The 26,888-nt window shown below is 33.9% G+C and overlaps 1 protein-coding gene across 2 annotated transcripts in view; it reads left to right on the top strand.

Annotated features, from left to right (window-relative positions):
• Positions 1-26,888, top strand: part of LOC111047159 (scavenger receptor class B member 1) — a 146,737-nt gene that overhangs the window by 90,370 nt on the left and 29,479 nt on the right. For both annotated transcript variants that reach the window (XM_022332836.2, XM_022332833.2), the window contains exons 3-4: positions 12,723-12,814; positions 19,244-19,404. In XM_022332836.2, the coding sequence (XP_022188528.1) occupies positions 12,723-12,814; positions 19,244-19,404 (253 nt within the window). The remainder of the gene's footprint in view (positions 1-12,722; positions 12,815-19,243; positions 19,405-26,888) is intronic.

Below are 26,888 nucleotides of genomic sequence, written 5' to 3'. Positions count from 1 at the left end.
CACGTATTATTATCAATTATTACAGTGCAGGAGTAAATTTTCCATTTCTACCTATACTTACAACATATAATACTTTTTTCGGTGATGATAGATTTGTTCCATATTGTATTATGCTTTTATAATTTCACACTTACTATTACAGTGAGTTAAAACAAACGTACTTTTATTACTCTTTCTCACCAATACAAAAGAGTAAAGAGGATTCTTGCATAACATGTAGTCCAGGCGCTGGCTTACATTGAGCATGCATGAGAGAGGCAGAGAATTTGACTTCGGATTATTGTTGGGGGGTCTTTAGTGTATATGAAACTCGATGTCGTCACGTCCCAGGGTGGTCGAGAGATTGGGGGGGAGGGGGGTAAGTTGTAAAAAACGCGCGCTTATATAATCGCCTGTCCTGCGGCAACCATTCATATTACAGCTTTGACCCTTTTTCTAATATTATCTAAATATAACAAGCTTTCAAAATGGTCCTCTTCATTTTCACGATAGACCGCATAGTTTTTCCGTAAAAAATAAAATATCTCAAAAAATGTATTTTTTGAGTATAGATTTTTTTTTATTTTCCGAATATTTCAGTCGTTAGCCGACTGAGAGGAAGAATTTCTCAATAAACGTTGTAGGCCGTTTCTTTCTGAATCCAATGATGTATATAGTTTGGGGGTTACGACCATAGATGCGGCTGTGGGAGGGGGATTAGTAGCACTGTTACACTGCAGCGCGGGCCACCCCTATGACCAGTGCGCGTAGCGGCCTACCTATCGCATCGCTCCTATTAGTCTATGCATCCAAATTATGTATTTCAGGAACGTTATATTATGTATTTTTGGTCGCTGAACACGATTTTTCAACTCTGAAGCCTCAATAATCAATGGTTCTCATCATATTTTATAAATTATGGTCAAAATTACAAAGTTCATCTCATATGTTAAACCAGATTGGTTGAATAATGTGATTCTCAATCAATAGAAGATGAATATGTAGAATATCTAATCGAGAATGAATATTTTGTTTATTTATTGAATTGATCACTTCTGAATCGTCAATTTGAAGTGAATGAATAAGTTAAACAATTAATAGGCGCCATATTTTTTGTTTTGTCAACAAGTTTCTTGTCTTGTTTTTGACAAATATAATAGGTGCCACATTCCTTGTTTTGTCTAGACGACTCGTGTCCGCGCATGTATCTGCCTGTCCGTCTCAATCTATTTACTATTTCACTATACAATAATCAGTAAAGTCAGTATTGAATCAAGCGTTGATGTGAACAGTGGTGCCGCCTCTATTCTAAATATTTCGTGATTCGTAGAGTTCAGAGTTTTGTGACCGATCTGTGAATAAGTTTGTGTTGTGCAAGGTGAGTTATCAATGTCTTTCTCAATCACAAAGAGAGTGAAGGTGTTTGACAAAAGATTATGTGCTATATGTCAGTTGGAAAGTGATTGCTTATTAGTTGAAAGACCCAAGCATACAAGCTTTGAAACATTTCTTGATGCTTTAAATAGTAGGAAGGATGAAGTGACCGAGAGATTGAACCCGTCTATTGTAAATAACGAACTATATTCTCTTAAATGGCATAGAGCATGTTACAGTAGTTATACTAGTAAAATTAATGTGATAAGATATGTTTCGAGGGTGCATAATTCCACCGAAGAACCAATCAATGTTGCTGCTGAAGATGTTGCAACAGGTACGAGAACCTGTGAAGAACGTCCTACAACTAGAAGTGCACTACCAAAAACAGACTTCACTATTTTTTGTCAACAGTCCACTAAAAAAAAGGTTTCCACCTTATATAGAATTTCTGAAGTAGGCTTGGCTCAAAATCTTCTTGATGTTTGTAAGTTTCAACAAGATTCTATTTTCACCCGATTAAGTACATGCTCCTCAGTAAATGATGTATTTGCTGCTGACGTGCTATATCATGATATTCGCAAAAAGGAATATTTTAGAATACACTCAAAGCAGAATCTCGACTCACAAGAACTACCTGTAAATCCGTTAATTTCGCGAGCATTTAACGATTTGATATGCGAGGTTGACCCAAAACTGGAATATCAATGTGTTTCTTTATCATTCTTATCTTCCCGACTAAAGGAAATACATGGAGATATTAATAACATCAGCGTTGATAACCGATTGATGAAGAAACTCCTAATCGAACACTATGGAGATAAGATTCTATTCTCACACCCCAAAGATCAGTCAAAACCTGTACTAATATTCAAAATTGCTGTACCGGTGGAAGATATTGTAGATCAACGTGGATCAGCTAAAAATGATACAGTTAACAATTTCATCGACCAACTAAGACAAGAAATTAAAGATTTTTCGTTCAATATGAAAGATTTTGTTTGTGATGAAGTAGCTGTGAAACAAGAACTTGAAAATTTCCATCTACCTCAGACCTGGGAAACTTTCCTTATAAAACTTGTTAGGTCTGGACGGAATGTATCGGATCAAACTCTTAAGAAATTCAAGAGTGTCTTCATGGATGTATTTCATATTGTCAATAATGGTGAATTCACTCCTAAACATGTTGCCCTAGCAGAAAGTATACATCATTTAACAAGATCTAAACTCTTGATCACACTCTTGAACAGACTAGGCCACTGTATTAGCTACAAACAACTTTCTAATATTGATAACAACATTTCTAAGTCTAATTTGATGAATAATGTTAGTGGCGATGTTCCTATTCCATCGAATATTCTAAAAGACAAGGAATCGTTTGTGCATGGGGTGATTGATAATGATGACTTTTGTGAAGAAACTTTGGACGGTAAAAGCACAACACATGTAACAGCTATGGTTCTCTATCAAACAAAGAATTGTGAAATAAACTCTGTGCAACGTGAGCCTACTCTCTTGTCTTCAATACATCTTACCGATGTGATGGAACAAAGTTTAACATGCCAGAATGTCATGAAATTCGTTCCTCAACTTTAGACGGTAATGTGAAGGAATTGAATATGGAAGATTACGGTTATTACAAAGATGATTCCGGTTTTATTCTTCCATTATTGACGACAAAACAGGCAATACCAGAAAACTTGATACCACCTTGCAAATGCAAAAAGTGCTTTAAAGGATGCCAATGCAGCAGCAAGGGAGTGGCATGCTGTATTTACTGCAGTTGCTATGGATCTACGTGCAGGAATACATTCAACTAGTTCCTGTTAGAACGGATTGAACGAGAATACCCAGTGGATGAATCAATCAAAAGTGAGTAAAAGATCATTATAATATTACTGTTTAAGAATCCAATTTCATTGTATATATTTCATTTTTCTTTTCAATCTGTATTAACTCGAATCGATTATTATATTGCATATATTGACCATAATTTATGAAATATGATGAGAACCATTGATTATTGAGGCTTCAGAGTTGAAAAATCGTGTTCAGCGACCAAAAATACATAATATAACGTTCCTGAAATACATAATTTGGATGCATAGACTAATAGGAGCGATGCGATAGGTAGGCCGCTACGCGCACTGGTCATAGGGGTGGCCCGCGCTGCAGTGTAACAGTGCTACTAATCCCCCTCCCACAGCCGCATCTATGGTCGTAACCCCCAAACTATATACATCATTGGATTCAGAAAGAAACGGCCTACAACGTTTATTGAGAAATTCTTCCTCTCAGTCGGCTAACGACTGAAATATTCGGAAAATAAAAAAAAATCTATACTCAAAAAATACATTTTTTGAGATATTTTATTTTTTTACGGAAAAACTATGCGGTCTATCGTAAAAATGAAGAGGACCATTTTGAAAGCTTGTTATATTTAGATAATATTAGAAAAAGCGTCAAAGCTGTAATATGAATGGTTGCCGCAGGACAGGCGATTATATAAGCGCGCGTTTTTTACAACTTACCCCCCTCCCCCCCAATCTCTCGACCACCCTGGGACGTGACGACATCGAGTTTCATATACACTAAAGACCCCCCAACAATAATCCGAAGTCAAATTCTCTGCCTCTCTCATGCATGCTCAATGTAAGCCAGCGCCTGGACTAATGGACCTGCTCATAGAACATACAGAGTGGGTGAAAAGTCCGAGAACGGCGTAATATCTCATACACAAAGGTAATTTGACGGTGGGTGTGATTGATGATCCTACTAAAATTGAAAATACTACCTTACTATGACTTCAAAAATCTGGTCCGCCATCTTGGATCCGCCATATTGAATGCAACTTTGTTTTTTAAATAGGAAGGTGGTCATGCCACAGTATACATACAGTATGGGAACTTGGCTAGTACCCTGACGCAAAAATCCGCCATCTTGTTAGGAAGCGCCACATTATAATAGTATTGATGGTAGGTTCCGATCACTTTAATGATCCGGATCAATTGATCTCGTTCACTGCCACGAGCCAATCAGAAGACCAGGATTGAAACTTCCTAAGGTCACGTGACGTGTCTAGTATTTGCGTCATGTAAAAAGCATTGGTTAGATAGGCGTTTGATTACAAGTTTCCATTCTGTACCTATTCTGTGGTCATGCTATGCATAATTTCGATACGGAATTCCATGAGAAAATGAATGGCGAAAACCCCATATCAATATCTCAAACCGTTCCGGAGATATTCACATTATGAATCAATACTATTCAAAGCAGAAAGGGAAGAAAAACGTATGAGGACGGCTCAGTATCTCATGGAAAAATGTGATGTCAAGGTGGGTGTGATGGGGGATCCTACTCAAAATAAAAATACTACTTTACTATGAATTCGAAAATCTGGTCCGCCATCTTGGATCCGCCATATTGAATGCAACTTTATTTTTTCAAATAGAAAGGTGGTTATGAGATACATGATTTTAATAAGGAATTTCAAGACAAAATGAAGTACGAGAACCGCGCATCGGTATCTCAAACCGTTTTAAAGATATTCACATTATAAATCATTACCACTTATCTATTTCATTTCTGATTTGATGGTATTGATTTATAATGTGAATATCTTCCAAACGGTTCGAGATAAGGATGTGTTTTCGCCATTCGTTTTGCCTTGAAATTCCTTATTGAAATCATGTATCGCATGACCACCTTCCTATTCAGAAAAAAGTTGCATTCAATATGGCGGATCCAAGATGGCGGACCAGATTTTCGAATTCATAGTAAAGTAGTATTTTCAATTTTAGTAGGATCCTCAACCTCAATCACACTCACCGTCAAATTACCTTTGTGTATGAGATATTAAGTCGTTCTCGGACTTTTCACCCACTCTGTATAATAAACGTTAAGCGTACAGTATTATACTCATAACATGAGTAAATAGGAAATGATTGCAGCGAATATTTCATTTTGGTTTTCCTGTTCTCATAAGAAATAGTTCATATAATTTTTTAATACCCCTGGATTCTACTCCAGGATTGTCAGCTGCGATTCTTTACATTCATAACGTTGATAAATTACTATTGTCCAGTATGAAGAATTCAACGAGGTTTCAACTATTTTAAAAGGTTGTAGTTCGTACAAAGTTCCACGCTATGAATGTATTTACTAAAAATGTTCCAGTTAAAGAATAGCTAGAATTATAAAATAGTTCATCCAACCGAGTGATTTGATAAGGTAACTGAATTGCCAATTTCCTTCAACCTTCGATGAAATTATGAAAGTAGAAATATCTCCTGACATGGTTTAATTTTCGAATTAACAAAAAATAGCTATGTTAATGGAAAGAAAAAAAATGTTTTTGAATTTATCCATGATACGATGAATGAATTTTTTAATAAATATCGCCAATTCCATGAATCATTCACAAGTCAACCCCTACTTGATGATGTAAATCATATTGTAAACTCGTCTAATCAGATTCGGAATTAAACATTGGCCAATCATATAAGAATGAATTATATCTTACTTTCTTGCTTCTCAATGTCATATTATTAACAACAATTATTTTATACTACATTATATTATATCATATTATTGCTACGATGAACTGCATCAAAGATCAAATATCTGCGTCGAAGATCTCTTTCTTCTCACAGATGTGAAAAAAGGTACTGTGGTACCTCTTATACGATGTAAATATTGTGTGAAGAAATTTATTGTTAGAAGAACAAACGGTCTGAATTAATGCATCACCTTGTCATTTTCTGAATGCATCTTCCTGCTATATTTTGCGGAAACAATAAACTGCATCTCTACTTCCTAATGAGAGTGTTCCTGGTACAAAATCTGTTGGAAGTTTCTTTGAAAATAAATATTGAGTGCTAGGTCTAGATAGTGCTAGAGATCAGATAGTATGAATTGGAGTAGAATTAATTAGGCGATTTAATTCTTGTAATTTATGCGGTTTTTGGAAAAACAAAATGAGATTCTTGCAAGGTGAACAACTGTAGTCTATCTATATACTCATCACATGCATGTATCTTGAGGCCAACCATGTCAGGGTTGAAACCTCACCTTACAATGATGGTCTACAACTTTTTTCAAACATGTTCAGGAAAGTTACTTGCACAGAACCTTAGCAACAAGTGGCGTGGCTCTTTGTGCTTAGGCCGTTGTTATACCTTGTCATTGAAAGATCGTTGTTATCAACCATCGAGGTCGTTTTAAAGTTAGTCTGAAATGTAGATAAGGTTCAAATAATTGAAAAAAAAACAAGGAATTCTGTATTCCTATACATTGGAAATATCGAGGCAGGTCTACCACTATACTATCTACTCAATGCTTGTTCGACATCTGATATGTGATACTCACAGTCACAGTCTATTACTTTCAAGGCTGTTCGGTACACCTTCTTATTTCTATTTGAATTGGATAATCTTTTCCAATATAATTGTTAAGATCATTATAAGAGTGAGAAAAAGTGGCAACTGAAATTTTTAAGTGGTCTAATAAGCGAGTTATGGGTGTTGAAGTGCTAAACTCCGTTTTCTTTCCAGATCATAAACGATTTCGACTATATTAACAGAACTTCTCTTAAAAATTAAAATAATGTATCTTTCCAAACTAAAATATTTTATTCCCCATATCGTTCATAAATAGAAAAGTAGCATTTTTCGAATTTTCCATTGGATTTTTTTTAAATACATTCAGAATATCATTGGCTTTGTTCTAATATGCGTTTTTTCGCGATTTATGCCAAAATAAACAATAAATTTATCGAATTTACAAAATATATTACTTTTTTATTTATGAACGATATTGGCAATAAAATGTTTTAGTTTGAAAGATACATTTTTTGAATTTTTAAGAGAAGTTCTGTTGATATAGTCGAAACCGTTTATGATCTGGAAAGAAAACGTAGTTTGCACTTCAACGACCCATAACTCCCATAACTCGCTTATTAGACCACTTAAAAATTTCTGTTGCCACTCTTTCTCACTCTTATAATGATGTTAACAGTTATATTGAAAAAGATTATCCAATTTAAATAAAAAAAGTGTAGCGAACAGCCTTAAAGAGTTTGCCAATACTTTTCCTCGTTTCCAATAAAGCTTCGAACATTTTACTTTAGAGCTTTTACTTTAACGAATAATACTGAAATATATGAATTTGGTGAGCTACACAGGTTCAGCTGAAGACTGGATAAGTGTTCTAAGACAATCTACAAACCTCCTCAAATAACGCCTGTGATTGACGTTTTCTCAACTTTTTCAAGAACAATTTGTTGGCCTAAATAAATCTTACTTGGAACACAATTCTAACTAGAACAAAATTCGACGATTGGAAGTACCATATTTTAGTCATGTCTTTTATAAAAAATGGTCCTTGAAAAACTAGATTCGCCACTAGAAGAATGTAATTTTCAATACGGTTATTTTTAATACGGTACAGTAGCAATCTTTCAACGAGAGATTGGCTAACTAATTAGAAGAGTCAGTAGAAACACAGAGACACCTGCATTTAAATATGGAAGCTGTAAGGAATTAATATGAAAGATATACAGAATAATCAATCCATGTATGTAAGATCATCTAAAGCAAGAAGGGCATTGCAAGGTCAAGGAGATCAGGTCAATCACAATCAATATTGTTAGTTGTGAGTCCACTGTACTGACAAATAATACAAGAAACAAATAACTTATAACCTTGCTGTGTCTGTTACCTAGTGGTAGTAACCGACTGCAGTCAAGATTCACTTTAACTGTCAGCAAGCATTCCTTATTAATAACTACAACACTTCTAATTCAGCCAATGCTGACAGTACGACGTGAATTTCACTAAAGAACAACATAAGCCTAGAGGATTTATTAATCACGCAGAGTAATGATCGATTTTCTGATCCTCCTTCAATCAATCACCAATTGTAATTAATTCATGGAGGAAAAACTTGTTATTGAGATTTCTGAACAATTTTATGTGAGAATGGAATCTGTAATTTCTATTCAAATTGAGGAAAAATCTACACATGATCTATTTAGAACTCCAGTATTGTATTGAAATCATATTCAACCAACTGGCAAACCAAACAATTTTATTCAAAGCATGGAAAATGAAACCTTCAATAACCCAGTAAAACATTTTTTGTTCAAACACTCCAGTTATATAAATGTTCTTCATTGTATCAATTCCTGAGTAGAAAATCTTTAAAATAATAATTTAAAAGCTTTGGAACAATAGAAACTGCGGTTACGGTCCAGTGGAATAATAGTATGTACACATTTCATCCTATTTTTATGCTTATTGAAGTCAAAGGAAAAACTATTCAATAGAATGGTTGTAATTAAGTGGATTTTATTATTTCAATTTTTATTAAAGAAAATATCAAAGATTATATGGAATGCATTTTCCTGCATTATAAATTTGTGTTGATGTAGAAGAACTTCTAGTGTTAGTTGGCCAGGTAAACAAACTGGCAAAAATGTGAGGCATTTCATTTGTCATGCTGAGCCTAAGCCTGAGTTCAATTTTGTCATTATCTGAATGGTGTTCATGTTAATCCACTTAATTTCCTCCGATTTGCTGATATAGAATTCAAGAAATTCTGTCAGTCATAAAGTCGATAACACAATGATTTTTCATTTGAACAATCAATGTTCCAAATTATTGAACCACTATAATACACTATCATGGAAGAACTCTCTCCAATTTCCTAGAGGAAGTAACTATTACTTCCAGCTGTAACTTTCTTTATGAACTTTTACTGTACTTGGAAATAAATGTTTTGAAGACTTTTTGTTAAATATTAAAGTTCTACTTTCAAATAAATGGTTTGGACCCTCCTCCTTCTTTGCCATGTGCAAAGTTTTTATGCAAAGAAATTTACGAACAGAAAAAAATTTCTTCGTCCAGCAATTACTGGTTATCATTTTTTCGCCACACTGCACAGAAAGCAGCTGTTTTCCAGTCCCTACGTAGATCTGAAAGACCTTGTTTGCAGACGACGTCAGAAAAGGGTTTCTTTTCCGGTCTAGCCCAGAAAGTTGTCTCTTTCCAGCCGCTCATGGAAGTAGTTAATAAGTCATCCGCTAGATCGGGCGAGTGTCCACTTTCATCCTCAGTGCTGAAGTCGCCATGATTTCAGTTCCAGTTTCGAATCAAACTAATTCGCTTCGCAACCAGTTTTATTCAATTATTTATTGTTGATTAGTGCATTCCGAATTTTCAAAAATGCTTGAAGATGACTGTGGTATTCCAAGTGAAATTTTAAAAGAATCTGAAATCCTGACTGCAAATCTTCTACCACTAAAATCAAGAGATAGGTACGATAGCTTAACGAGTATTCTTTTTTTTGTATTCTTTATTTATTTTGTCAGCAATACCTGTAGTGTGGCGAAAAATATCGTTCGCACCACGGGCAAAAATGTTTTTCCAGCTCTCAATCTTTTCTAGTCCTCGGCCTACGGCCTCGGACTTGAAAACCGATTTCGAGCTGGAAAAATCTCATTTTCTGCTCTAGGTGCGAAATATACTATTTCAGCCAATACCAGTTATTTTCTGAGCCGAATTCTGGTACACTTGAGTTAGACTTATAGCTAATAGCTAATAGCTCCTGTATCAATCAGTTGCTGCAAAAACAGCCTGATTACTAGTGTGGATTCAATTCAAACTGTCAGCATTAGTCGAATAGGTAGCATTGATGTTATTTATGAAGGATGCTGACATTTCATATTGATTCTCACTGTAGTCTACTTTTTTCACTTGACAAGTCTTACAAAAATGTTTTCTTACTTCTTAAAACGTTACCTACTTCAACTTCACTACAGATCATCTTTCTCCCAACTGCATGCTGATGTCGATTCTACTGTCACACTTGAGTAGGCTAAAGTAGGCCTTATAAGTATCCTTTTGATAACAGTTGAATAGGCCTACATGTATAGTTGAAAATGCTATCGGTAGGCTGGAGCTTACATTACAATGTAGACGTATAGTAATGACTGACATTCGATCATACCTTACCGTATGCAAGAATTCTTAGCAGACAGAATCAGTCCGTGATATTTAGAATATGTTTCTTTTTGCCACCACATAGACAGTCTTATCACGTTATTTATCTCGTCGAATAATTGATTGATAAGTGTGTTTTTAATTTTGCAATAAAATAGAAATACTGGTATTGGCCAAAAACTAATAACAGTATGCAAACATGTGAACATATAATCAACTTCTCAAAATAAATAGTATTGTATCATCATAATATGACTATAGTATATTATACTACAATCTTGATAATTAATATTCCACTATAAAGCAGGCATTTCAGAAACCTGTCATCAATTGATGGTGGTTGTCGTATTCTTAATTTCAAGTGTTCTTCATTTCATCAAGTATTGGTGTCCTAGCTGCATGATACAGTCTAGGAGAGGCTATTTTACAATCATTCCCAGACCGAAACAAATTTATTTTATATTCTTGAAACGAGAATTTATTCTTCCTTTTCGCTTCCTTTTTTTCCGTCTTCTCCTGCTTCATATTGACTTGTTTTGGAATTATTAATTTCTTGCAAGTTTTATGTGTACAATAAACATATTTCATTTTGGAATAATGGAACATCTGGCAAGTCTCATATGGACTTATTTCAAACTCGAATGATGGAATTTTTTTCAAGTTCAATATGGTCTTATTCCATTATAGTATAACTTCTTGCTAGTTTCAAAATGGTTTATTGCATTCATGTTGCAAGTTGGAAGACTACCGCTAGGAGCACTCATTAAAATTTGGCATCACTTCTAAACTGCACAATGTTGAAGTATGCGTTGAACTGGACGTTGCTAGGACAATACATTTCAAGCCAACCTATTTGAACCGACGTGAATGTGTAATGCAAGTTGAACAGTTACTGCATTCAGTTTCAAATAATGATGAGTCCTATATAAATTACTTTACAGCTTTGAGATGATGAAACTGATGATGAAATATTGACTTGAACATGAATTTCGCGAGATTCTGACAGGTGATTCAGAAATGATGATGAATTGAAGATGACACATTACTTTAACATTATCAATGTGTTGTAAGTCCATGGTCTCTGGACAATAATTATTATTATTATGTCACCTGACATTCCTCTCGTAATTCTCCCTCCTACCCCTCCTCTCACAGTCAGTCACAGTCTTGTTCACTTTCTCTTGGGAGCGTTGCAACGATTTTTTAAACAGAATCTTCGGTTTCATACTAATCAATTTTATTCATTGAGCCGTTTGCACTAGACCAAAATATCGCTGTATTCCAATCCAGTAGACTGAAGCAATGTCAAATTGATCAAACTGACTTTAAACTGTCTGGAGAAATACAATATGAATTATGTATCGCCTACTGTGTGAGTATTTTGATCTCAATTTCCTGTTCAATATGACGCTGAATGTCCTTTTGATTTGATTGAATTTGATGAGAGATTTTCTAGTTCAAGAATGATATCAGAGTTTCAAATCTATCCTGCTTCTGAATTTCATCCTATTCAATCCAATTTCCAAACCATTGAACAAAATGATAAAATTTACAACTTTTTCTAACCAAACTCACAATTTTCAACTTCTTCCTCAATATTCTAATGCTATAAAATTATAAAGTGTTGGAATATCCTTCAAGCTAGTAATAGTCTATTGAAGAATGGATTAACGATTACACAACTTCTCAAGCTGTACTCCATTATATGGTAGTGTTTATGGATGTACTAACCGACAGGCTCGCTTCTCTCGCCTCATTCGTCTAACTAGGGGGTTCCACTCCCTGGACTACCGGTTGAATCATCCAGAGATAAGAACAGCTGAATCACTTCACCCGCATGCATTCTTCGTTTGAGCTTGCTTCCTTCCGTCAAATCTAATAGTCATAGATTTTTAGGCTTGATTCAATCACCAGTTGAAGCCCTTCCAACACAAAATTTCAAGAATCTAGCTAAAAATTTAAACATTGGTATTTTTCATTTGCTCTTGATAAAACTGAGAAAACGCAAATATATATAGATATGCATATTTTTCACAGAATATAGAAGATTATTGTTCTTTATTGTTCCTTCTATAAGAATGGCATGTTTTGATTCATTTTATTATACCTCTTGATATTAATATGTACAGTGGATAATGATAACTCCTCCTTATAATCCTCCCCTCTTCCTCTACTTCTTTCTTCTCCTGATCCTCCTTCTTCTGCTTTTTCGTCTTTTTTCTTATTTTTAATTTTGTTTTCCTCCTTCTCTTCTATTTCTTCTTCTACCTCTAATTTCTATTCAATTTCTATCAAATTAGTGGTAAGAAATAATAGTCAAACACTGTTATCATGTTAAATTACTCATCCAACATTGTTATCTGTTTTCAGGGTTCGTGATAATCATTGCTCTAGTTCTTCTGTTATTCGGAGTACTTGTAACATTATTCTTCACAAGTTGGGTGAACCTCGTTATAGATAATGTGAGTATAAACAACCATTTACTTATGTATTCATTAATTTACTCGTACATTGGCCATATAATAGGATAGAATGACTGCCTTTATTTTATAACTAGGAGGGCGAAGTTAGGGCGCAGTCGGCCCTCTCTTACACTCAACCCTCAAATAGAGAGATAGATGTAAACGTAAATGCCTATAATTATTGTTATATTATAACTCATCTATAAGTTGTAATGAGAGCCCCCTCTTCCACTTAACCCACATTAGGAGAAAACTACAGGCTAAGCTCAAAATATTAATTATACCGAATTTTCATGAATAGGAAATAGTTTCAAATATTCACGTTTCACTTTAGTGGTGATCATATAATTCTCCTTCTCCCTCTTATTAATTTGCGCTTACAAATAGTGGCGTTCTTTAAAAATGAGCAAAATTCCATGCAATAATAGAAAAGCTCCATACTAGTTATAAAAATTGTTCCAAAGACCTAGACTGAATACCTTAGATAAACTAATTACACAACACGAGGAAACTCCAGCCTAGAGTAGCAAATAAATTATTTCTAGTCTCTCCCTTAGGCCTCAGGCTCTACAAAATCCAACCGTATTGGATACAGGTTTACAGAGAGAACGACATGCCACATTCGAAAAACCAGATTCTCACTTCCGACTGTTGGTTGTTCAAGTTTGAAGAAACCATTCGACGACATTCCATGCAAGTTGGCTGCTTCAATCTCACTTCATAGTTTGACGTGTATGATGAGATTCCTGAAAATATTGTTACTTATCTGAGAAATTTCAATTGTGGTAACCCGATAGACGATTTTAATACATAAAATGACTCCAGAGAGGGTTGTTCTCGCAGCAGAATCGTACAGGTAAGATGAGCACAGTAGCAGTTCTCCCGTTGAATCTGTCTGCTGTCTGCTTGAAGCAATCAGCTGCAAAATCACTCACAACACAACTCGCAACTCACCTGAAACTTTAAATCTACTTATCATCATCATCATCTATTATGTTGATGGAAAGGATATTCTTCCATATCCATATTTTTCCATGAAGGGATACTTCAAACTTCGTTTACAATATTCATGTAGGCTAGATACAACATAATATTGTAATACAAGATATAATTGGAATTTCATCTCATTCTCCAACCAATCAGTTTATATTTTGAAAATGTCATTAATTGGTTAACTATATTGTTGATCTGTATTTATTTAGTTTACATGCTTAAGCCAGCATATAGTTTTAGATTCGGTTACGACCTTTATAATTCACTCACCAAGAATAAAGAGTGAGATCTTAAAATAAAACGTCAAAAGTTGACTCAACTCTCAAATTTACAATGGAATTATGTATTATAGGCTTGAAATTTTAGTTTTTCTGCTCAGTCTCGGAAACTGAATCATAATGTCCTTGCAACATGATCACATCACCATTTTATATACAATTGAAGCTGATTAAATTCTCTACAAGTTTTCCTCATGCAAGTATTGTATGCTATGTATAATTTTCTATGTAGTTTCTCTTGAATATCCGCTTACCTTAGTTCAGTTTTGGTTCAAACCCACAAACCGCATGTAATTTGATCCTGTATAACATTCACAGTGATTGTAATTACATTTTCAAACGCCTTCAATTATAGTATATAAGAATTAGGGATAGTGGATATTATAGGGAATAGGGATGCTATTGAGAATCAACAAGGGTGGTATAAGTCAGCTAATAAATTGGGCCTCAGTTTGGAAGCCTCCAAACTAAGTCAAACAACTCAAGCTAAGTCAACCAAACCAAACCAACCGACCCAAGTCATGTCTTGGGTTTGGGGAAAAGGTATAATCTATTAGTGGCCAAGTCGTCAAGTCAAGTCTGTATGGCGTGTGATCGGAAACATCAATGGAGAAATCCCATTTGATTTGCTGAAGAAGCCGTTCTGTTGCAACAGTACTGTGAGGATCCGCGTTGTCATGGATCACAACGATACCGGAAATCATTTCAATGGGCATCTTTGAATTTTCAACAACATTCATAAAATCCTCCTCGAAAATTTGATCCATTCTTAGGAAAATTGTAGGTAGATATCATTCTAGGTATCCATCTAGATATCCAAAATGAATAATGCTTGATAATTCGCTTTTGGCGGGAGACTCAATTGTAGTGGCCATGTTTCTGTGTCACTCTATTTGTATAACGCCACAACAATATATTATTACATATTGACGATATAATATTTATTCAAGTGCGCCGATCACTGATCACACACTGTTGAAGAAACACACTGATCAATTCTGTGAATATCGCCAGCACATATATATTAGCTTGTCTCACCCCTCTACAACTATATGTAATCGGAGGTGGAAAAAATGACCCTCGTATTAACTTTTGGAAAAAAAAGGAATCGGGCTATGCAGTGTATGTCCTATTCAATGATTACTTTTCCATCACGTACTCTTCCCTTAAGTTGCTCTTGATTTCGCAATTAAATGTTAAACTTGATTCACACATTATCCAATGTATGGATAATTCCCTCTATCTCTCTCATTCACACTCTCAATCTCTCTCTTACTCTCTCCCTCTCTTACTCTTCAAGAGAAACTTTAAGGCATTCTTATGAAACTCAAGTTGTACAGTAGCATTTTTGAAATCGATTGGTTCATCACTAACAACAATGATTTTGTATAATGAATGACTCAACTACCAGCTCCTTAATTATAAAACGGGATACAGTTTCAAAATCAGGATGACATACATTTCTAACATAGCACCCATTTGATTGTGGCTAGAATTGAATTGCCAATATTGTAATCTATTCACAAAATAATGAGCAATTTGGTAAACAATAAGGCCCTCGAACTTGAATCCTTCAAAAGTGTTCAGTAAGAACTAATCTTAGCTAGAAAATCACAATGACTGAAAAAGGTTTGCTAAGAGTATTTCATGTGTAGGTCTAGAAATACCCATAGTGGTGTATGGATGGATAAGCTTATTGCTATAGAAATAATAGCAACTTCCAGTTCTCGCAAAATTCTAAGCTTCTGTCATTTAAAGCAATTATTATTGAAATATAAAGTAGTGTTAGTTTTAATTTTCTAATTATTCCTTCATTTATGCAGTTCTGTATCAATCTTAACTACACATAGGTGTTTTCCAGGAAATAACATTCGTCCCTTTTATCAATTAATTTCCGTGAAATTGTCAAAGTATTAACATATTTTGCATTGTCATAGTGGTTGTTTGCAGTTAATATATACGAAGATGGCCTCGGATTCTGATTAACTCAATGTAATTACCAGTTCATTAGACAGCTTCTCAATTTATTTTCATCGAACCAACCAAATTACTTTAAATTTTTTACAGTGTAGTCCTGTACAAGTTGAAGCCTGTTATTTGTATGTGGTACTAGTCAAGGTCAAGGTCAAGGCAAGTAATTAACAATGACGTAACATTATCGAGTATGTACTGTCATTCAGAGCAGAGGTCCATAATGTAGCTTGAGATTATCAATACAGTATGTAATAACATCAAGTATACAGTACTGTACTACCATATTTCAAAGATTTATAAAATCTAATTAGCAATTTTCATTAAAATGATTTGGCAATGAATTCTATTCGAAGTTGATAACTTTGACGTAACATAACTCCAGTACAGACTTCCTGTTGGCACTAATAGGTTTATTCTCTACAATTTCTGCAGATGATTGCAAATGTTAGGAAAACCAAAAATATTTTACTCTAAATTTTTACACACATTGAGTATTTGTCCAGTATTTCGGTATTGCACCACATTTGGGATATTCGCACATGATCATTCAATTTAAGTTTTTGAAAAAGCCTACAAAACGCTCAAAAACCGCCTATATTGAGCGGATCTTTGGCGTTATTTCAAAACATTTCCAATACAATATTTTTATACCTCAGCTGAGCCTGTGCACAAGATTTGAGATTTTTGCCAAAGAAGCTTCTTGACGAATCTGAGAAACGCAAAAAAAAACGCTGGAATAACACAGATTTTGGAGTTATCTTTGGATTTTCTAAATTCGTTTTTTAGTGCGTCTCTGGTAGGTGAACTGTACCTACCTACCTGCCAAATGTGAACGTAATTGGTCCAGTAGATTTTTAGTTCTGTTGATTATGAATGAGTGAGTGAGTGAATGAATCGGTGCCATTTCGCTTTTATATAATTATGAATACTTGTATGTTAGCTTTATCATTGACTGGCATGGCAGTATTGCTATAGATTGAAAACAGCAAAATTGACTCAATCATTCGGTCTATGCTCAATTATATTGGTGCTCTTTCTTGCCTTTCATTTGTAAAAAAGCGTGTAATAAATACTGAGGTAAGGTAATGAGGGGGAAATATGTGTGAAGAAGGGAGGTTTTAAGGTTTATGACACTCTTCAGAAAGTTCACAGACACATACTCGTATTATGTGAAATCTGAAATGTTTGAAGAATATGCTGTAAACAATTTGCAATGCTAATTCCAAGCAAAATATTGTCCAGGAACTTGGAGTTATCCAACAAGCATTTGAGTATTAGCCAACATTCAAGTTGAGTAGTAAAGCCATGTGTGGAAAATAATACAAGAATGTTTACATAGAAGAAATCTGTAAAGCAAATAAAAAGCTCAAAAGCTCTCGAACGATTACCTTGGAAAATTGAATTTTTATGTGTCAGGCATTACGAAATGAATTTGTGTTACTATATCATTTATTGAATACTGATTCTATTCATTCAAAAACATGAAATTTTGAAATTCTCTCACTCTTATTAATATTTTTACACTATTTCTTCTTGATCTCCTGAATGCAAAATTTCCTTAATTTCTTGAAATGTTTAAGCTATAATCCTGTTTAGTTTGGTGAAAATTTATTGAATGAGATGAATCACTTCCGCAATTGACTGCCAACAAAGAAATTTTATTTCTGTTCGATTTTTTCAAGAAAATTTTTATCTGTTTTGGAAGAAACTTTGTAATCAGAGTAAAACTCTTTAATAATTATCAACTTCAAATAATTTCATTTGCTCCACTTTTTGGTGCTATCACCTACATTCGAACTATGATTCATTATTGCCCTATTCCAAATGAAATATTTTCTGAAGCGCCTTGTCGTACACTCCTTTTCAAGGAATTAATAACTTACATCATATCCTAGAAGTATGTCATTTGAGTGAGGTAATATGTCTTCCAATAAAAACAAGGAAAGTTATCAATACATTTTTTTGGAATGCCTTGTTTTCAAAAATGGATGTAGTAAATACATTTAATTCATATTTTCTCTTCGAATTCAGTTCACAAGTATGGCTGCCCCTTTAGGTTCCTAAAGGTGCAATTCCTTAGCGACGAATCTAGCCGCGCATAACCTATAAATCATAAGAGTCAATGATTCATTGGACTTTTATGTGGTATGAATTTTATGGCGGCAGATGAACTGGAAGTGTGGGCTACTATTATTGCTTTTACGACTTATATATAATGAATCGTGGAATCTAATGAATTTATAAGTTAAGTGCTCCAACTGCGGCGGCTCTAACCACGTGGCTACCCGCGCGGCTTGAGAAATCACTAGAGAGATTACACCTTAAACAGGACAAAGGGCTTTGACCAGACGTATCACATTACAAAATGTAGATATTCCCAAAAAAACACAATATTCATCAAACGAATGAGAGAGTGGTAAAGAGTGGTAAACTGTGATATTCCATTGAACATTCATAACTACTAACTAACATTACCAGATAGAAGGGGTGTAGGTAGGGCTTGGAAAAGAAGGCAATAAACTTAAATCTAAATTTAATTGAATGGTATATAACTATTAATTATTGAAGAAGTCAATCAAGGCTGTGGTGAGGTGGAACAGTCAATATAACCAAAACCTTGAATGGGAGTACAAGATGATGGTGGTGATGGTGATGATGATGATGATGATGATAATGATGGTGGTGGTGGTGGTGATGATGATGATGATGATGATAATGATGGTGGTGGTGGTGGTGATGATAAATGGTGGAGAAAAAGAAGCCGGAGAAGAAGAAGAAGAAGAAGAAGAAGAAGAAGAAGAAAAATAATGATAATAATAATAATAAGAAGAAGAAGACGAGGAAGAAGAAGAAGAAGAAGAAGAAGAAGAAGAAGAATATGATGATGATGATGATGATGATGATGATAGGCGCTATAAGGCCTATAGGTAGGGCCTATAGGATGATAGGTCCTATAGGTAGGCCCTATAAGTTATGTATTGATTTTTTTCCAATTTCACTTTTCAAAGCCAATCAATTTTTTCCCCACATACGGATCGAGAGTCTATGGACGGAATTATGTTTCCATGAATTGTGTTTGTATTATTCAATCATGTATCATAGAAATTAAATTGAGTGAATTCAATAATTATTCTCATATCAAATATATTATATATTTTAGTTATTGTTCTTATTTTTATTGCAGCAAATCACGTTGAAAGATGGCTCACAAGTATACAACTTATGGAGGAAGCCTCCCGTTCATCCTGTCATCCGAATTTATGTTTATAACGTGACAAATGCTGACGACTTCCTAAACCAGGGGGTCAAACCTATCTTGGAAGAACTCGGACCCTACACTTATATGTGAGTTCAATTGCTTCATTATTGAATTATTCTATTTTTACCATCATGAAAAATATCCCTAACACATGTGTTGCATACTAGGTAATTGTTACATTTCATAACTGTCAATGACTCCGTAATTTTTAGTTTTGATATTGTATGCTTATCTATGTAATCACAATCTATCTCTATCACGATTTTCCCAATCCAAAATCCATGTAACAATATTTTATTGTGTCAAACATTTTGTAACCTTGAGTCTTGGGATAGTAGAGGACCTTACTGGACAATATAATTATTATTGAACGAAAATCCTAAATAAATGCTGCAAATCACCCCGAAGATCTCTGCTACTGCAGACATTGACAACAGGGCTAACAGCTAGATGGAAATTCGATGAGAAATACTATCCAAAAATTAGTTGCCAGCCCGGGAATCGAACCCGGTACCTCCCAATTGCTAGTCAGGAATGCTTGCCCTTACACCAAACTGACAATCTCTGGATAGCAGCGCTCATTTTATACAATTTATTTCGCTCATTTTATGTAATTATCATACATAATTATCTCTCTGCTAGAGATTGTCAGTTTGGTGTAAGGGCAAGCATTCCTGACTAGCAATTGGGAGGTACCGGGTTCGATTCCCGGGCTGGCAACTAATTTTTGGATAGTATTTCTCATCGAATTTCCATCTAGCTGTTAGCCCTGTTGTCAATGTCTGCAGTAGCAGAGATCTTCGGGGTGATTTGCAGCATTTATTTAGGATTTTCGTTCAATAATAATTATATATTAATTAGCATTTGAAGAAATGCATTCTCTATTTAATTCCATCTGTAACCTTACTAGACCATTGAATTTGGGAGAGTAAAAGTAGATCTGAAAGAGTTTCATAGCTGTAAAATCTAGAGTAGAAAGGTATTAATAATAGAGAGAAAGAGTAGTGAGATTATTCATTTTTGGACACTGCTCATTCTTACCTTCTCATAAATAATGACTCTAAAAATCGCCATAATGTTTTTCAAGATTTGAAGAAATTTCGAAAACTGATCAGTGATTTATGACAGGTGTTTCTTTGACAAAGTCCTTCATTAGATCAGTAACACAGAATAGAGTGATGAATTTTCAGTTTTCATTCATAAACTGAAGTTAAACACCAGCTGAACAATCTTTTCCTGTCAATACATTATGGTTTATGGCAGGAGTTCTCAACCTTTTTTGCTCCACGCCCCCTTTAGAATCTTGAATATTTTGCTTCATTTCTTATTTGTATTTATTATTTTTCTACGAGAGCTCATGCTCCCTCTAAAAAACCTATCACACCCTCTATACAGCCCTCTAAACCTATGATAGTTCATGGGATTTGATAGTTTTTTTTTTAATTATTTGATCTTTTGAAATTAGAAGAGGTATATTTAGAAACATAGGCAACACATGCATTTAATACTGTGTGAATTGACTGAGATTCTGAGTTTGCTTCTTCATTAATCTTTTCAAACAAGATTCTTTCATATTTTACATGCATTGATGTTGTTCATTTTTATGTTGATGATTTTACATGCATTTTACATACATGGTATTGATGTTGTGGAATGTCTCCGTAATTGAAAAAAAAGTTTTATTTATCAACTCCTAAGGTTTCAATTATTCAATCTCATCACCGTAGCAATACTTATACCCATCCTTAATATATTTCATTTTACTACAGTTACCTTGAAAAGTGACCATTCCTGCACTGATTACAGAACGCAAAGAATCACTTTTCCGCTCTAGTGTGCAAAGTATTACTTAGCGTACTCCAGATTTGCAACATGGCAACACAAAATAGTTGGTGGGTTATATGGAGGATTAGTGCACGAAAACAAAAATTAAGTTGGTAACAATGACTGTGGTTAGATTAAGATAAGAACCATTTCAATGGCTACCCTACATTTATGATAAAATCCCAATCTAGAAATCCAAAACAAGAATAATGTTCATCTAAATCATAATTAAATAATCATCATTTACGAATTCTCATCATTTAATAATAAATAATAGCTCTTTTCTATTGATAATTATTATTTCAACTGCAAGCAATGAAAAAAGTAGCAAATATACATTATAAAACTCGAATTTTGAGGTTGAATGATTACTGTTCAATATCCATATAAATAAAAATAATAAAAAACAAGAATACTACAATAAATATTCTCTGTTGTCTGTGTTATTTTTATAAATATTTTTCAGTTAACTTTGAGCATTTTTCTCGGTAATTTGAGCAAAAGTCTAAATTTCTGAATCCTGTTTCAGTACTTTTTAGCTGGATGAAACAAACTTAGGTATGATTCTTCCCGCTAGGTTGCGCGCTTTTCGGTTCAGCTATCTTGCAGCCATCCCAATCAGCTGTTGGCATGTATTTTGAATGCAAATTTTTTGTTCTATCTGTATTTTTTCTGATTCTTGAATGAATAAAAATGAGAACTTTAGCTGAGAATTTTCAACTTCAATTGGATTATTAATTTTTAAATGAATTAAGGTTGTTATTAATAACAGCATCACACACACAAACATTTGATGGATTTCAGCCATCATTTTACCCATTATCAACCACTTATTATATATTCAATAGTAACTGTAGGAAAAGTTTATTATGAAATACGTGAGCAAAGTTCCTTGGCTGCACTCTAGAGGCCATTCCGTAAACGTTTCTTTCGGTGCAGCAAACTGTCACTTTGCGCACTAGTTGCACAAATAACTATTTTTTAAATCTAGTATTACAATTCACTAAAATCAATCAATCATTTTATTCAGTAAAATGCATTACAAAATTGGTCCCACTAAACCTAAAAGATTTTACAGCAGGTTCCTACAAATAATAGAATACATAAATAGAATGATATGCTAACTTTAACAATAGACTAAGGAAAAAATTTCCTGAAACTGGAAGTTTCGGAATTTAAAAAGGAGTATGAGGTATCAGATGGTCTAAGGATGATTAATAGGGTACAGGGTTAATGGATATTGGAAAAAAGGAAAACTCAAAAACTTCAAATCAATAACTTAATTAAATTTAAAATAAAATATACTTGATACTCTATAGTAAGTAAGAATCAAAAGATATTAATCTTATTTAGAATTAAGGATAATATTAAACAAAGAATACAATATTTGATCGGGAGTCTTGTACATTAATTATCCATCCATATAGTATATAAAAATTATATGATATATTAATATATATTATGAAAAATTAGTCACTCTAAGGCGGCGGTGTTTCACAAATACTAAAATTCATTTTACCAGAAACCTAATATTTATGTAATTATAAAAAAATGAAAAAAAATAGTAATTTTTCTCTATCTAGTGTAGACTAAAGTATTTAAGCAGTAGTGTCACAATTGAAAATCATTCACAATGATAAGTTGGAAAATATCTTCCTTGGAGTAATCTCGGATGATGATTGGGAGCAAATTAAAAAGTTTTGGAATAGTGTATTTCAATGATCTTTTCCCGTACAAATTGTTATATATAGGAATTAAATATACACTGAATGCTCTAAGAGATATACTCTAATGCTCTATTGAGGTATAGGTGCAAATTGTCGGTAAGAATAGAATTTTTTTGGAGTGAGTGTGTGAAAAAGTCGTTGAACGGATTGTTTATCATGATTTGTAAAATTTAATCGGTTAAATACGGACATTATACATTACGGACAAAATCCAAAGAAAAATATATAGCTATATATATTTAAATATATAGCTAATGTATTGTAAGAGCAGTCTGCTTTGGAACACCTTTTCCCACTCTATTGACGGTGAATGTCAATTCGAACGTCAGCTGAGAGGTCTAGTACGTCACTAATGTTGACCAATCACGTGTTTTGTACAAGTCCAAGCTCTCATGGGATGACGTCATTATCTAGACTCCATTTTGCTGAACATTAACATTATCAATAGGATGATTCCAAATTCGTAAATAAATGAGGGAAATTTTGACAGACTTGATCTTGAGTAGAAAATTCAATTTATCAATACGGATGAGGCATTAAGTGCTTTAATTTTCTTAAACTTCAACCTATCATGGTCTCATATGTGTTTGTTCCATTCATTAATATTAATCCAGTTTGTATAAATGTTATACATAATCATCAGGAATATAGATTGAAAATATGAAGTCTAAAATAATATAGAAATATGAAATTAATAATCCACATGACAACAACTTGACTCCTCTCCATTGATGATCTTGATGATCAGTATTCACTATAGGGGAGAGGCGGCTGAAGCATGTGTCAATCCGTCTCCGGCAGAACGGAAGAACCGTATATGTGTGAAACGGGGCCTATAAGAGATTCGACAAGTTCCTATTAGAATTATATCTAATTGCCAATTGTGCGTGTGTAAATAATTAATGCGTCTAACTCAACTAGAACCATAATCGGGCGAAACTCTGACATGAATTCTAGGGATCTAGTCCAAAATCTTAGTCTAATCTAGTCAATATCTTAGTCCAAAAGTCCAAAATCAGCTCATAGCGGATTTATTCCTTACTCACTCATTCACTCAATAAATATTTGGGAAGTAATTGTCCATGCTGTGAACTAGATGTATAATTTTCATATTAGATAAGTGACGGTATTCAAACTATTCAGGTGACCACTTTATTAGCTCCACTAATTTCAGTTGTGAACTTCAAGATCACTATTGGATAGTTCGGAACCTATGTAAAACTATATAGAAAATACTTCTTACAATCCTCATTGATAAAACGTTCGGCCCATCGTCATCATCCTTTTTATTTCCCGCGTTTACACAGCACACTATAAGAGTGAATAAGACATAATAATATTATTGGAACCAATATATTTAGTTTTATCTATTTTTGTTATTTCCAAGTACTTCAGTCTTTGATGTTATTCATTCATGTCTCCCAGCTGTAGTTGGAATGCTCTGAGCACATTGCGTGTGTCTTGTCTTGGCCAATGGCAAACTGTAACCTTTGTTAGGTCAACGAGCTATCAATAATAATTTACTTCCATTTACATTACACTAAAATAATAATAATATCGGGTGACCTGGCTGGCTCAGGTTTGGAGTCAGAGTTTTCAGGTCGCAACTGATCAATATCAGGGCCTCTGACATGACCTAACGACTGCTTTTTAGGCAGCCGGGACCGACGGTTTAACGTGTCCATCCGAAACACGGGAGTGGCCCGAGATAAATATCTACATTAGTACATTATGCTGCATTATATGGTACTGCATTATATTACAATACATTATATGGATGTTTTAGCTTCCAGTTCACTTGATTGATAGTTGTGTAGCAAACTAGCAAACGAAAGTTTCAAATTTGTAATTGCATTCACTACAAAACACAAACATCGTTTGAAACACTCACTGAACTTGTAAGGTGATATGGTGATGTATTCACTCAGACTCGTCTATTGACTAGGTACTAGACTATTACAGTTATTACACAATTTTATATCTTATGCTTTTCCGGAACTCGCTCATCTATCCAGATCAAGATAGTGATTCAATAAGAGGCGTATAATGAGCATTTATCAGGTGCAAAAATGCATTACTAGATAGCTCAGACTTGTTATTAGCTCCCTTCCGTATTTCTCCCTAGAATTCTTCATTGGACCAAAAACAAGAGAAATCCAGTTCATATGATAAGAGAATGACCTCTAATTAGACCATAAGATGATATTTTTCTTTGATTAGATTGATGAAGTGCTAATGTTTCGTCGTGGATGTTCAATGGCTCTCCCACACTGTAGATCATTTACAGATTTGTTTGCTAATTCATAATAATTATTCTAAATCTATGGATATCTCATTGTTTCAAATCGATCAGAGGTCTTTGCTTACAATAATTAATCAATAGATTAACTTGACTCGTTATACAGAGTGAGTCATATGTATGGGAACCCTTCAATAAGTTGTAGACTGTTGTAGATGTAATACAGTAACTTCCAGGATAAGTTATTGATCAAATACTCTACCTTTTGACGTACAACTGAATTTCAACCCCTCATAAGGGGGTGACTTAGGGGTTGTAACTCGAATATTTTTAATGTAAACTCCTATTGTGTGGTGCATCATTTTAAAGGTATTTTTAAAACAAGAAAGATGGCATCAATAAAAATGTTCTATGATACTTGCATCCGAAATGGCGGCTGATTGATAAGTTTCAAGTAAAAACCAAATCTTCAATCAGCCGCCATTTCGGATACAAGAATCATAGAACATTTTCATTGATGTTATCTTTCTTGTTTTGAAAAGGCCTTTAAAATGATGTACCACACAATGGGTGTTTATATTTGAATTATTTTAGTTACAACCCCTCATTTCTTTAAAAACGAAAACTTCAATCAGTCGTCATTTTGGATACAGATATCATAGAACATTTTTATAGATGCCATATTTCCTGTTTTAAAAAGGCCTTTATAATGATGTACCACACAATTGGTGTTTACGTTTAAAATATTGGATTTACAACCCTAAGTCACCTTATGAGGGGTTGAAATTCAGTTGTACGGCAAAAGGTAGAGTATTTATTTATTTATTCATTTATTTATTCATAATGCAAATACAATTCAGGTAAAAACAACAGGCATTTGCCCAAAACTGTTTCAAACCTTAATTTAGAATACACAGTCTAAAGGTTATGCTACTTACGTAACTTAAATGATAATATTATTCGTACACAATTTTGAGTCCAAAAAATTTATCTAATACAATTTTGAATTTATCAGACTGATCAATTTCCAAATACAAATCTAAACAAAACTCTTCCTTCACAATTGCAAAAAAAATAACTTTTTTGATCAATAACTTATCCTGAAAGTTACAGTATTATATCTACAGTAGTCTCCAACTTATTGAAGGGTTCCCATACCATGTGTTAACTAAATTTGGGAGAAGAATAGCACAAGGTTACCCTATCAATTTCTCCTCTCCCTATCCTTTTGATAATGTAATGTACTTATTGTATAAATGAATATGACTCACTCTGTATATTGATAGCATTTATTGATCCCATTGTGTCTGGGAACAGATTTTCAATTATTATGAATTTTCTTACAAGCTGTGGTGAAGAAAAATTTTTAGTTAATGTAAAACATCTTAAAAGTTTAAGAGTCTTACAGAGTTAGAATAGTTGGCTTTAAATTATAAGCTCCTTTTGAACACTAAACTCCAATTCTACACGAAAACTAAGTAAGTCTTCTATGCTTTGAAGCTGGATAAATTTATCAAATATATAATCAAAAAATTGAACTAAAAATGGATTGGATAGGTGACGTGCTCGTTGGAAGGATCACCTACATTCCAACTAGCCCAGTCAACGAAGTGTTATAGAGAGAAAAGTTTGGAAGACAATTTTTGACCCCGCAGTTCTGTTTAGGTTGGTGAGGAGGTAAACATATCAAAGTCCCCACCCCTACCCTAAGGGGGTGGGGGTGGTTCAAAGATACCATTTTTTTGTTTTTCGTATATAAATGGAAAATTATGAATTTTAC

This window comes from Nilaparvata lugens, chromosome X (assembly GCF_014356525.2).
Source record: "Nilaparvata lugens isolate BPH chromosome X, ASM1435652v1, whole genome shotgun sequence".
Classification (NCBI taxonomy): domain Eukaryota; kingdom Metazoa; phylum Arthropoda; class Insecta; order Hemiptera; family Delphacidae; genus Nilaparvata; species Nilaparvata lugens.
The sequence above is the reverse complement of the archived record's forward strand: the minus strand, read 5'-3'. Positions and strand labels throughout refer to the sequence as shown.